At 37.6% G+C, this 14,795-nt stretch overlaps 1 protein-coding gene across 1 annotated transcript; it reads right to left on the bottom strand.

Moving 5' to 3' along the window:
• Positions 1-6,207: 6,207 nt before the first annotated feature.
• LOC126823636 (cilia- and flagella-associated protein 299) lies at positions 6,208-14,793 on the bottom strand. The gene is made up of 6 exons (XM_050552592.2): positions 14,552-14,793; positions 14,077-14,207; positions 10,825-10,915; positions 10,414-10,556; positions 8,258-8,387; positions 6,208-6,637 (listed from the first exon to the last, which is right to left on the bottom strand). The coding sequence occupies exons 1-6, from the start codon at positions 14,657-14,659 to the stop codon at positions 6,539-6,541; spliced, it is 702 nt and encodes a 233-aa protein (XP_050408549.1). The 5' UTR covers positions 14,660-14,793; the 3' UTR covers positions 6,208-6,538.
• Positions 14,794-14,795: the final 2 nt, after the last annotated feature.

The raw sequence follows: 14,795 nt of genomic DNA, 5'->3' as shown, positions 1-14,795 counted from the left end.
TGCTTGGACTTCCCCATGAGTCTCGTTCCATGACACATTGGTCAGAATAACGCTGGCCACCTCGGCGACATATTCTGGTCCCGCCATCTACAGTTGATATGCAATACCAACTCTCACCTGTGAACAGAACAGTTCCCCACTTCCTATGTCTCCAGCACTTTAATCAAATAAGAAAACGATCAAAGCATGTTTTTGTGAACAGTATGTTGAGAAATTAGAGATTAATTCATAACAGCAGCGCAGCGTCTGTACGTGCAGTGGACCAGACGATTGATGAACGCCATTGGCGCCTGGAACCACACTCGGTAAAGCCTGGCGTTATTAAAACCTTGACGTTATTAAGTCTCCTCTGAATTTCACCCCAAAGATGTTCAATCGGGTTTAAGTCCGGACTAAGGGCTGGCCGGTGCATAACGTTGACATCGTTCTGCTGTAGAAAGTCGATCCCGAGTAACTCTGGTGGTGTGGGTACAGGCGTTATCATGCTGGTAATTAACGGTAATAAATTTTATGGGGGGTAGGGATAGCCTTTTGGTTCTTGTTCTTAGAAGCTGAAAAAACTTGAAAATAATTTACTATCATCTAAAATTGGAATGGGTGACCAGTGCATATTTTTGGTCAGAACTTCTTAATTTGCATAATATATGACATTATTGTGATGTAATAGTGACGTCATTGATTTTATTTTGTCATAAGAGTACCAATTAAAGGCTAAAATGTCAATTAAACACAGATTTTGAGTTTCAAAAATCTATTTCATCGGATTGATATATTTATTATATTCAGACAGGAATAACATATGGTTTATCCCATATAAAGAGTCCACCAAGGAACTTAAAATTCATAGTGTTTTTGTTATTTTACAAAATTCTAAATTTTAACCACTAAATAGATTTTAAACAGTATCATTTGATATAGGCTAATGTCCTTGTAGCACCCGGCATAACATTTACAGTGTCTGTAAATGGAAAGCCGTTAAATAAAGTCTCAACGAAGAGTGTGGCCTGACACGTTAATGATTTGTTCTTCTCGGAGTACGGTCTCAGTCTAGGGAAAGGGGCCGTCCCCATCGGCGTATCTTCGGATTTGAATTCACTTGGATTAAGGCCTCAGTAAGAGCAGTAAACAAGGATATTATATAACAAGTATTTATGGGATGAGAATTTATTTCAGTAACCAACATATTTGTGCTTAAAAGTTTGTTAACAAGCAATTAATGAACGAGGAAGGAAGGGGGTCTTAATCAGATGTAACAAGTCATGAGTATCTTGTACGAGCTAAATCTGCCTTTCCGACTTCAATTTTATTAGAATTAATATTTAGATATTTATTCACATGACATAATTAATCCCCTAGCACATCGGATGGCCGGGATTTAAATGAATTCGAACTCCCCCGAGATTTAAAAAAAATATATATAAAATGGATAATCGAGACGATAATAAACGTATACGTTACGTTTTCAAACACTCATAATCTTACATAATGCATATTTAATTTTAAGTCATGAATCAACGTGTAATTATATATAATGTCCATTGAGTTTAAAATGACAAGTGTTGAAGTTACCACACACAAGCAGAGTATGCTCTTCTCAGCTGTAGTCACGAGGGGCGCGTCTCTCGAGGCGTTTTTCCATGTTTTCGGACTGTCTGTTTAGGTTGGCGCTAGGGCGAACGTAGCTATGGGCCGAGGAACGGGCCCATTCTACCCCCCCCCCCCACCACACACACCGCGGCTGACTTGACTGCCCTTCGAGGGCTTAACAGTACAAGTGTGGTGGCTATGTTTTTATCGGTGGGGCGGTAGGAATTGCAGAAAAGTTCAGTGGGTGAATCTAACGTGACCGCGTATCACAGGGAAAAAATATTCGCAGATTCCTTCTCAAATAAAACCGTCTTTGTCTGGTGTGTTAATGTGGGAGACGTCGTCTGTTGGAAGAAGAGTGGCTGCCAATGTGTCCATTATAAGAACTGCTAAATTTCTTACAGAGAACATTATACCATAGGTTAATTCAAGACTCTCTCCGCAAGTGGGGCTAAGCTATTAACATATTTTTTTAAAATTTTGTGCGTTTTCCAATTCGGTAGAAAGCACTTGTGTTGTCACAACCAGAAAACGCATGCACTACAGGTAAACAAAGGCTGACGATTTTTTTTTTCTTTTCTAAACAATATTTTTTATTCATTAAATCTGAATTTGGATTGGGGAACAGGCTATGCCTATGTGTAACCCCTCTCTCCGATTTAGATACATGTACATTATAAAAATATATACATACATACATAATTACATAAATAAAATATAGAACATATAGGATACATCATGGATAATATAGAGACTCTAACAAAATATTACTTTAATTCATAACAAGGGATTAGATTTTATTCTTAGATTTGTTTACCACTGCTAAAGGTAGCTGTGACAGTTTGTGAATGTTATGTAGACTTTTGGTTAGGTCTTATGTCTGAAGCCAATTCTTGGCAATGGCTTCAGAAGCCCCACTCAATTTAATTGTTATTTCTTCGTTAAGTTAAAAATCTTCGTTAAAAAACAAACGCGTCTGCCTTTTATCGTGCGTTACTATTTCCGTTCAATCGGACACACGCGGAAATAACGAATAAAGTCGATTAAATAGATACACGCGATATAAACAATAATATTTTACGGGAATTCCTACTCAATTTACAATGCTTTTACACATATTTATTTTTATATATTTTATTTACAATACGTGGGGGATACACTGGATTTATTTTTTTCAAATTGAATACTGATAAATTGACATGTCTTGCAACATGAGTGGTACTACTTGATTCCCTATTTCCGAATCTTGCGGGATTAACTAATTATTCCGCTCGAGGTAAGCATTCGCATTTCAAGGGGAGACTTTGTCTCTGGTGGCTTGCAAGTCTCGCAGTAGTAATCACTCATTCCGCTCGAGGCAAGCAAGATCTCCGGAGTAGCGTTTCGTCTCTCTTTGGTAACGTGCAAGTCCTACAGGAATAATTCATTACGCCGCTTAGGACAAGCACGGGCGAAGGCGGGCGTTTCTAAATATAGGGGGATTGTTTGTTTGAGTTGGGTTCCGTTTGGGTAATATAAGATTTGGTGCTTTACATTGTACGAATTGTTAGTTCGGACTGAGGCAGGCATAAAGCTAAGGTGTTTATATTTTATTGTAAAGTTATGAGTTTCTAATTAATTTGCGGGTTCCGTTTGGGTTATATAAGATTTAGTGCTTCTTTTGTACGAATTATTAGTTCGGGCTGAGGCAGGCGTAAAGCCATGGCGTAGGCCTATGTATGTTTTATTGTAAAGTTATGAGTTTCTAATTAATTAGAAAGTTCCGTTTGGGTGATATAAGTTTGGTGCATCACTTTGTACGAATATTGTTAGCTGGATATTGTCTGTATTTTAAGTTTTTAAACTCAAAATGTCTCTTGCAAGACATTGTGTAATATACAGTTGCACTCGCACTCATACAATATCAATATATTACTTAAGGTCTCGCACTCGACCATTAAACTACACTTAATCCACGCGGGAAGCCTGACATCCTGTATACGAACCTGGGACTTCCGGTTGCATGAGAGCCAGCTAGATACTGCCGACGCTCAAGTGTATTCGGGAACGATCACACGTCCTGTTACAGTTGTGTGAAATTATCTGTATAATCTTTGCTTTTGTTTCCTTCATTGTGTGAGATACTTGCAGTAAATAAAATACTTGACATTAATTTGATTAATGTCATTGATCACAGTTTAACTCTATAAATTCTCATTTGTTCGCGTGGCCGGGGTTGGATGGCCGAATGGTTAGCACGTTCGAGCTGTATCATTAAGGCCTGTCATTGAGTCAACTGGCGTGGTTTCGAATCCCCGGTTGTACGTGACAAGAAGTAGGAACACCTGTCCAACCTCGTGGGTTTTCTCCCTGCCCTGATCCGGTTTCCTCCCACTGCTAAAGACCCCGACGGAAAGCGATATTTTTGAAATAAAATTAAACCATATGTTAGTCCCGAAATGACCTAGTTTGTGTCGAGTGGACGTTAAACCCCATTTCTCTCTCTCTCTCTCATTCAACCCTAAATCTATGTGGAGTCAATTGAAAGAAATAAATCAAAATGGATTGAGAAATCTATATTTTAATCAAATTCGTACCACATGATTATATTCTATCACTTTTGCTGGTTTATATGGCAACTATATATTATTGCTAAGCTATATTTGAATTGTAAATTACATTTACAAATATGTAAATATTGATATCTTGAATTATATATTTTCAATCAAATCTGAATATGCAATTTACTCTGTAGCCATTTATGTGAAATAAACTATTATTATTGCTATTTGATTTCTCTGTTAATCTGTCGACAACTTAAACAAATTTCTTTTTGAGTGTCCTCAACAAAACTATTACATACAGAGAGAAAGGAGGGTTAAAGTCCACTCGACACAAACTAGGTCATTTCGGGACTAACACATGCTTCAATTTTATTTCAAAAATTTGCTTGCGCGTAAGGGTCTTTTGCAGTTGAAGGAAACCGGAGAAAACCCACGAGGTTGGACAGGCGACCCAATTCCTTGTCATGTACAACCGGGGAATCGAAACCACGCTAGTTGACTCAATGACAGGCTTTATGGTGCAGTGCAAACCATTCGACCATCCAACCCCCCTTATTACCTACAGAAGCACATATTTAATTGGTTAATTGGCATTGCATATGTCAGTGTAGGCTACAACTGTCTGTAGACCTATGATGGCTATGTATACTGATGTCCAAAAGAAAGTATACACACTAAAAGTTTTGTTTAGATTAAAAACATTTAATAAAGCATTACTGAGTTTGTCTCGTGCGTCCAAATTCAACATTTCTAAGCAAAATAAAAATGTGAAACAAATTGACATTCTACCCACAGAGTTTTTACTCTGTGTTCTACCCAAATACCGTATACCATGGAAAAACGACTTTGGTTGATGCAGCACAAAATGCACAGTGTATACTTTCTTTTGGACATTAGTATATAATAGTATAGTTAAATTAGTTTATCTAAACTAAATCAAATCAAATCAATGTGCTGTGTAAAATGTAATGTAGGGAGAGACTAGATGAAAATTGGGTTAACGTCCACTCGACACAAACTAAATGCAGGATGGACAGCCAGTGTGAGCCAGTCTGACAAAGGAAAACCTGGGCCCTTATTCACGAAAACTTAAACTAAGTTACAACCAAAATTTTAAGAAATACTGCAACTTCATTGGATATATGCAAATTGAGTTTACTGGTCAGCCAATCGAATTGCAGTATTTCTGATAATTTCGATTGTATCTTAGTTTAAGTTTTCGTGAATAAGGGCCCTGGGCCGTAACTAGCTCAGAGCAACGAAGGGGGGGGGGCGGCGGGAAGTGTTCTCGGGGGTGCTGTAATATTGACGGACAATGTATATCTATTCTTTTTTATGATCGAACATTTTTTTACAGGAGGGGCAAAGCCTGCCCCCTAGTTACGGGCCTGAGGACAACGTAGCTTATAGTTGTTCGGATGGGACGTAAAGCTGAGGTCCCGCGTATCTGTATATATACAGCGTAGGGTCAATTCTCCATTGTATATATTGACATTATTATTATTATTAAAACAATATACAGCGCTCAAGAACAGAACCCCGAAGTACTCCGTATAAGATGTCATTGTTAAAATTTTGATTGTATCTTAGTTTAAGTTTTCGTGAATAAGGGCCCAGTATATTTAAAATAACCAATGTTTACGACTGATGGAATAACAAACTTCACAAATAATATGGTATTATGATACTGTTGATCCTGTGTCATGTGTTTAGATCCAGGAATGAAATGAGGTATAACGTCCTACTGTTCTGCACTGACTGGGCTAATGAAGACGGACATATGCCATACAGTGTGTTATGAAGGAAATTTGGCCATGACAGGGGAACCTTAACTGTTCTTAATTGGAATTTTAACTATCAAGGATTCTTTTACATGCATACCAATGTGTACCCAGGATCTCGGCTTTTCGTTCCACTGACAAGAGGGGGGACCACGCCAGGAATTCCTGATGAACTTTCTCAGCCAACATGGGGATCAAACACGGGACTGCAGGTTAGCGAGCCAACATCTTACTCACTGAGTCACCGTGGCTAACAAGGACACTGCAATCCATGCAGAAAATAAACAAATGTAATATAGCTTTAATATATAATTTAATCAGATACAAACAACATATAACATTTTCTCGAGAACAATATATTAGAACATTTTATGTTTTCCTACAAGTTATATGATCATTATAACATTTTCTCGAGAACCATATATTAGAACATGTTATGTTTTCCTACAAGTTATATGATCATTATAACATTTTCTCGAGAATAATATATTAGAACATGTTATGTTTTCCTGCGAGTTATATGATCATTATAACATTTCTCGAGAATAATATATTAGAACATTTTATATTTTCCTACAAGTTATATGATCATTATAACATTTCTCGAGAACCATATATTAGAACATTTTATGTTTTTCTACGAGTTATATGATCATAAATAACTATCTGTATATAACGAGGTGTCTCTATAATTGTTCTCGTAGAATTATCACCAGGACTCGAGGCCTACAACAAAAAAAAAAAAAACTTTAATGATACATTATGTAAGATTTAGATAAAGAGCTGGTCGTTCTTTCTATAATATTTAAAGATAGGTTCCCAGAAAAGTATTTATTGGGTGGTTATTTCCAATAAAAGTATGGCAATTTTGGTATATATGGAAAGTAGAGAGATTCATTCTTACTAGAAAAATACTGGACTCCCTGAAAAACACTCATGGAGCTTATACAGGACAAAAATGTAAAGGTTCCCCTAATCAACAGCCCGATGATTAGCAATGTCTGCACGCGTGAAGTCAAAGGTTGCACGCGAAGATTGAGCACTTGGTGTACATGTTGATAAACTTTATGAAGAGTTAGACATACAACACTTGCAGTGGATAATCGGGAATTTTATTAGGATTCGATATTTGTAATAAATAGAAAGCGATTAAAGACAACATTGTCTTGTGTATGCAATGAATTCTCCTCCAACCTCGCAGGGGTTGCTATAGGTACCGAGGGAGGTAAGTCACGTGACACAAACATGACTTCTTTTGGGTATTCCTTGTCAACTACAATGTTTTGACAAGGATTTGAAGCAAAATTATGATAAATTAATTAGTTTGAATATGTTTTAGTCAAAATATATCATCAAATCACCCAGTTTGTATGAGGGAATGTGTCTTTAAGAGAAAATAATGCAAAATGAATATATTGAAAATTGCATTCAAATAAGGCCTACTTTGTGAAATTATTACTGTTTGAAGTTTTGACAAGATGTGGCATAGATTGTTTATGATTGTAACACTTGCTCTTCAAGACTTGGCCTTGCTTCGCCATTTCTAATTAAATCATTAAATGGCAACCATCTTTTAATCCATTTAAATATCGGTCATCCGATAGTCTAGAGAGTTGATTATAGGCTTGGCATGTGAATAGATGTCTAAATAATCATTTATCTAACATTTGAAGCCAAAATAAAGAACTGCAATAGGAAGATTTAGCTCTTATATAATGCATCTTTAATCTTCTAGGGGACATAAAACTATAAATCTAATGGTATTGGGTTTTAAGGTCAAATTCTTTGAAATTCTAATTTCATGAAACATGCTCCATTTGCTCAATGTCACTACCAGTAAGTCAAGACTAGCAGATGTTATTGAAACGCAAGCCCTCTTTCAAATCCACACAAAACCTCAGTGAAGTTTCCTTTTACATTAAACATGCCTAACTTTCAGTCAAGGGATCTTTTACGTGCACGCCAATGTGTAAACAAGACCTCAGTATTTCGTCCCATCCGAATGACTAGACAGCTGTCCATGTCAGGCCCTCCATCCTGCATCACTGACAAGGGGGAACCACGCCGAAAAATCGGGATGAACTTTCTCGGCCAATGCAAGGATCGAATACCTGACCTCCAGGATAGCGAGCCAGTGTCTTACCCACTTAGCCACTGTAACCCCATTTCATTAAATAAGACTATCATTTTCAGATTTCCCTTGGGTTTATTTGAAAGACTTATCAGCCATTATCTTGTGAATTCGATGAAGAAGAAATCAAATTAGAAATATTGAGGTTGCAAATTAGGAAAAATTATTTATCAAATTGGGTTTTTCTTATATACGTCTAAAATATTTTCACTTACTTTAGGGTCAACATTGATGATTTTTCTGTCTCTTTTATTCTTAAACAGAAGACCGGATGCATTTTCAGCAATAACTTGATAATTTGATGTTGGATTTGATGTGGATGTCTGAGTTTCCCAGTTATAAAAACTAAAAATATAAAAAGAAGGATTAAGGCCATGATGATATAACCTTTTAAATCTCCTGAATTTAACTTCTTCGTTAAGCTCACCCAAATAAAATGAAATGGCATTTAAACTTCCTACTTTTCTGCATCGACTAGGCTAATCATCATTTTTTTAAATGGTGAAATTGTGCCCTATTGGTGCTGACTTGGCAATAAACACCATTTCATTCATTTATAGATAGAGAGAAAGAGAAATGGGATGTTCGTTCGCTTGACAGAAACTAGGTCATTTCGGGACTAACACATGCTTCAATTTTATTTTAACAATTCCCGTGTGCGTAGGGGTCTTTAGCAGTGGGAGGAAACCGGAGGACCCAGAGAAAACCCACGAGGTTGGACAGGCATACAACCGGGGAATCGAAACCACGTCAGATGACCTTATAGTAAGTGCAGGGGGACTGCACCACACAAAATTTACACAAAGACAAATACACGGACAAGACATCATACTCAGGAAAACACAAACAAACAGACAATTCAAAAAAAGTGAATGGATACGGGGGCTAGCTGTAAGCGTCCACTGCGCTGTACAGTCCCGGGTCTGTAGTGACACAGACTTCACTCAAATTTGAAAACAATTTGGAATACAACCCAAAGAACCCATTGTGTAATACCAGCATGAGTAATGATCTGCTATATGCTACACGAAATACGAATGTAAGCATATGTAGTAAAATTCAACTATACAAAACTGAATACAGAGAAGCAAATAGAAAATGTAGACTGTCTCGAGGGACAGCCGTCTGCTGACTGAGAATGACATCATATCTTAGAAAGTGATAAAAAATCACAATAATAAGGGAGATAATCCAGATAAAATAACGTTAAAAGCTTAAAAAAACATAAGTTCTAGCGACTAATCGGAATTATTAAGTTATGTAATTGTACAATATATAATAATATATTAATATAATACCCCACACAAGAAATGTAAAACAGGTATGTTGAAGAAATAGTGGCACATGCTAACCATTTGGCCATCCAACCCCCATTCATTCTTTTATAAAGTCTCATCAACACACTAGGTTGTTCAATATGAGACTAACATAGATAAATTTTCAGTTATATGGTTGTGAGAGAGAGAGAGAGAGAAATGGGGTTTAACGTCCACTCGACACAAACTAGGTCATTTCGGGATTAACATATGGTTTAATTTTATTTACATAATTCGCTTGCGCGTAGGGGTCTTTAGTAGGGGGAGGAAACCGGAGGACCCGGAGAAAACCCACGAGGTTGGACAGGCGACCCTACTCCTTGCCACGTACAACCGGGGATTCGAAACCACGCCAGTTGACTCAATGACAGACTTTATGATACAGCGTGCGCACGCTAACCATTCAGCCATCTAAACCCCCTATATGGTTGTGTGAGGGGAATAATTTTGCTCATTCAGTGGCATTTAATTCCATCTACCAAGGGTTATTTTAAATGTGCGCCAATCCAAGGGTAGACATCGGATTTGCATAACATCGAAAGTACCAGACACACATTCTATGTCAGCCCCTCAAGTGAGAAACGGGCTTGAAAATTCCTAAATGTTCATCTCAGTCAAAGTTGGGATTCAAACTTGTAATTTGTTAGTAAAAGTCATTTTTTTACAAAGTTAAGATGAATTGAAATTTTACTGATCTTTGTTGCTCAAGCGCAACAAGATGCAGCTATCTTTTATTGCTAGTGGAGAAACCTGATCCTATTGAATTCAATCTCTGAGATGATTAACTAGCGTTGATATTTTGATTTTTTCTTAAAGATGCAGTATGTGAGATGGTCAATATAATAGTTTAAAAATGTTTATTATCACAGCAACGGTACTTGGCAACCCAGACTAAGTCTCCATTATCCATTTTATCTTTATTTCCATTTAAATCTCCTCCATTCGATGGGGGGGATGGGGGGGCACGGTGGATGAGTGGTTAAGTTGTGAGAACTTTAATATTTTAGCGAAAATGCAAATGGCATGTCAAGCCTTTAACAGTGACTTTACTTTACCTTAAATCTGATGGACGGGGTAATAAACGCTTTCTTCCACCAAAATATGGTTCAAAATCTTCAGTCTTTAACCGGTGTGCGAAGTCAATATAACCAGAAATTTCCTGACCTCTTGAGTTTCGATCTCTAATAAAAACAATTGTCTGAAATACATAATAGATGTAAATATTAAATATTCTGATCTTTTAGAGGTATTTAGTAACTGGATAGAGCAATAAACTATAACACATACTTATGGAAGAACAATTAGTGATTTATTAAGGCGACGTTTCGAAGAGTATTCTCTCAACGTTGCTTGAGAGACACAATATTCAAGGGGTCATGCTAATAGAAAAAACTGGACATCACTTGTTTTCATGATTTTTATATCTGAAATACGATCATCCACATTTTGGTACAAATGGTACTTACTGTCATTTTTCCACTTCTGTTGGCCTCTTCTCTCTGAGCTAGACATTTTAAGAATGGGTCTTTCAATTCTTTTCCTGAACTGGCTAATGTTCTATCAGATAAAAAAGAGATATAACATGAGCAAGTTTTCGTGGCTATATAGATCTATGTTTGAAGCAGCTCATTAAATTGTGTTTGTAAATTTGGTACTGTATTTATGCTCAAAATAATATTGACCAGAAATAATAATATTGACTAGAAAGTGTTAAGTGAATACTCCACAGAGGTATTTCCAACATTTTATGCATGTTTATTTACATTTAAAAGGTGATAAACTGAAAGTATTGACATTTTATAAAATATTGCGATATAGTGATTGTATCGCGATATTTTCAAAAAATATCGGGATATTTGTTTCCAGGGATATCGCCCAGCTCTACTTCAAGAATAGGAAAACACACATTTCTGCAACAGATAAGTGAACTATCCAGACAAACATGAGGTACAATGTATTTTCTGCTATCATTTTGAAGAGAGAGAGAGAGACAGAGAGAGAGACAGAGAGAGAGAGACAGAGAGAGAGCATCCAAATTAGCTAATTAAGAGAAAGAGAGATGGGGTTTAAGGTCCACTCCATACAAACTAGGTCATTTAGGAACTAACATGGTTCAATTTTATTTCATTTATTCGCTTGTGCATAGGGGTCTTTAGCAGTGGGAGGAAACCCATGAGGTTGGATAGCCAACTCTACTCCTTGTCGATACAACCAGGGAATCAACACCAAGTCAGTTGATTCAATGACAGACCTTCATGATGCAATGCGCTCGCACTAACCATTCGGCCACACTGCCCCCCCCCCCCATTTTGAATAGGGAGAGAGAGAAATGGGGTTTAACGTCCATTAGACACAAACTAGGTCATTTCGGAACTAACACATGGTTCAATTTTATTTCACAAATTCGCTGGCGCGTAGGGGTCTTTAGCAGTGGAGGGGAAACTGGAGAAAACCCAAGACATTTGACAGGCGACCCTACTCCTTCTCGCGTACAACCAGCTGGAATCAAAACCACACCAGTTGACTCATTCCCCCCCCCCCCTTATTTTAAAGTATAGGCATTTTTTTTTTATGATAACCCTAGGGCCATTATTGAATCATTAAAAGTAAACTGGAGCCTGGAGGGTACTTTTGTTAAGGGACATGCATTAACTGTTGAAATTATGGTATCATTTCTCGTACTAGTCGTACCTCAAATTATGCAATAATAAACAAGAGCATCGCTAACGCAGCAATATACGTCCACATTCCTGTTTTGTTTGATATGGTCCAGTTTGCATTGAGGGTCTGTGAAATAAAACTGGGTTGTAGGACTGCTATCAGTTTAACGTTTCGTTCACATTAACAGAACACAATTTTTATTTTAAAACAATCGATGTCTTTATTCTAAAAGCATGACGTTTAGAATAGGTATCCCCATTTCAAAAGGATCGGTTAAGAATTGCGGCCTGTAGGCAAAACACAAGACACACAAACATTAGGCGTGACTCTGTCCCAAGGGGTTGAGCATGCACCAAAAATAATAATAGAGGCCAGCCTTAGGATTAAGGAATAAGTGTAAAAACGTAGCCTTAGGCTATAAGGAATAAGTCTAAAAAAAATTTCAAGATGATCGATTAAGAAATGCGGTCTGCAAGTGACACACAGACATAAAAAAAGAAAATGGGCGTAGCTCTGCCCCTGGGGGTTGGGTATTCACCACAACTAATAGGGATGTTCCTTAGGATAGAAGGAATATGTATGCTAAGTTTCAAGGTGATACGATAAGAAATGCGATCTGTAGATGACAAACAAATAAATAAATATAAGGGATGGGCGTGGCTCTACCCCTGGTGGTCGGGCATGCACCAAAAACAATAGGGATCATACTTAGGGTATAAGCAATTCATATGAAAAATTTTCAAGACGATTGATTAAGAATTGTGGCCTGTAGGTGACACACAGACATAAAAAGAAAAGAAAATGGGCGTGGCTCTGCCCCTGGGGGTAAAAAAACAATAGGGGTCATCGTTAGGGTATAAGCAATTCATATGAAAAAATTTCAAGACAATTGATTAAGAATTGTGGTCTGTAGGCGACACACACACATAGAAAAAGAAAATGGGCGTGGCTTTGCCCCTGGGGGGTGGGCATGCACCCAAAACGATAGGGATGTTCCTGGGGGTACAAAGAATAAGTATGCAAAGTTTCAAGATGATACGTTAAGAAATGCGGCCTGTAGACGACAAACAAACAAATACAAAAATGGGCGTGGCTCTGCCCCGGGGAGGCGAGCATGCACTAAAAACAATAGGGATCATCCTTAGGGTATAAGGAATAAATATGTAAAGTTGATACGTTAAGAAATGCGGTCTGTAGATGACAAACAAATAAATAAATATAAGGAATGGGCGTGGCTCTGCCCCTGGGGGTCGGGCATGCACCAAAAACAATAGGGATCTTCCTTGGGGTATAAGGAATAAGTATACCAAGTTTGAAGAAAATCCAGTAAGAATTGCGCCCTGTAGGCGACACAAAGACACACGAAAAGAAAATGGGAAATGGGCGTGGCTCTGCCCCTGGGGGTTGGGCATGTACCCCAAACGATAGGGATGTTCCTTAGGGTACAAAGAATGTGTATGCAAGATTATAAGTTAAGAAATGTGGCCTGTAGACGACAAACAAACAAATACTAGAAATGGGCGTGGCTCTGCCCCTGGGGGTCGGGCATGCACCAAAAACAATAGGGATCTTCCTTGGGGTATAAGGAATAAGTATACCAAGTTTGAAGAAAATCCAGTAAGAATTGCGCCCTGTAGGCGACACAAAGACACACGAAAAGAAAATGGGCGTGGCTCTGCCCCTGGGGGTTGGGCATGCACCCCAAACGATAGGGATGTTCCTTAGGGTACAAAGAATGTGTATGCAAAGTTTCAAGATTATTAGTTAAGAAATGTGGCCTGTAGACGACAAACAAACAAATACTAGAAATGGGCGTGGCTCTGCCCCGGGGGGTCGGGCATGCACCAAAAACAATAGGGATCTTCCTTGGGGTATAAGGAATAAGTATACCAAGTTTGAAGAAAATCCATGAAGAATTGCGCCCTGTAGGCGAACCACAGACACACACACACACATACATACATACACACACACACACACAGACAGGGGCGACGGCATAATACGTTCACATTATGAATGTGGACGTATAATAAAAACCAGAATAATAAAGTAATTACTTCTGTTGACTCCGTTTTGATAATCGACTGGCTTCAGCTGCCTGTTTCCTTGCTTCAAACTCTTCTCTCTTTAGCACTTCACCACTACCACGGTAACCCAATTCAACCAGTTGTCGTGCCAATTCCTCATCCTAATAATCATAATAATAGAATTTGTTACACATAACTGACACCACTTAAAACCCCCAGGATGAATCCAATGTTTGTATTTAGCTATATATTTGACCTCTTCAATTTCATCTTAAAAACTTATTATACTTAAAATTTAATATATAGGCTACATTACATGAAAAGATCATTTTATTTGATCAATTATTTTGTGATGATATCAATATTTGAGCATATGTGTCAGGAAGGATTTAGCCTATATAAGCCTATATAATTAGTCACATTGAAAATTTTAAATTTCCAACATTCGACCGATTTAACAAATATTGTAGAATTTCTAAATTGTGTCCCAACCGGTGCTCCATACCTCCAGATAATATAAATCTAACGATGTGATTTGCGAGTCCAAAAAATCTTCATATGTGTTGAATTCAGTTACAATATTGTCTCCACTGCTTGCCACTTCTTCTTCCATGGTTAAATTAAAATGAAAATAATTTACAAAAGAGAACACTTATTGAATATTACAGAAAATCGTTCGCAAATTAAGGAAAACCCCTCCCGAACAAGTCGTCTCGAATGTAAACAATTTCCACCGGAAGGCGCACGAA

This window comes from Patella vulgata, chromosome 6 (genome assembly GCF_932274485.2).
Source record: "Patella vulgata chromosome 6, xgPatVulg1.2, whole genome shotgun sequence".
Taxonomy (NCBI): domain Eukaryota; kingdom Metazoa; phylum Mollusca; class Gastropoda; family Patellidae; genus Patella; species Patella vulgata.
The sequence above is the reverse complement of the archived record's forward strand: the minus strand, read 5'-3'. Positions and strand labels throughout refer to the sequence as shown.

Coding starts and splice junctions, on each gene's coding strand:
- LOC126823636 (XM_050552592.2), bottom strand. CDS start 14,659: ATGGAAGAAGAAGTGGCAAGCAGTGGAGACAATATTGTAACTGAATTC. Junction 14,208..14,551: donor TAGATTTATATTATCTGGAG/GTATGGAGCACC, acceptor TATGATTATTAG/GATGAGGAATTGGCACGACA. Junction 10,557..10,824: donor ACAGAAGTGGAAAAATGACA/GTAAGTACCATT, acceptor TATGTATTTCAG/ACAATTGTTTTTATTAGAGA.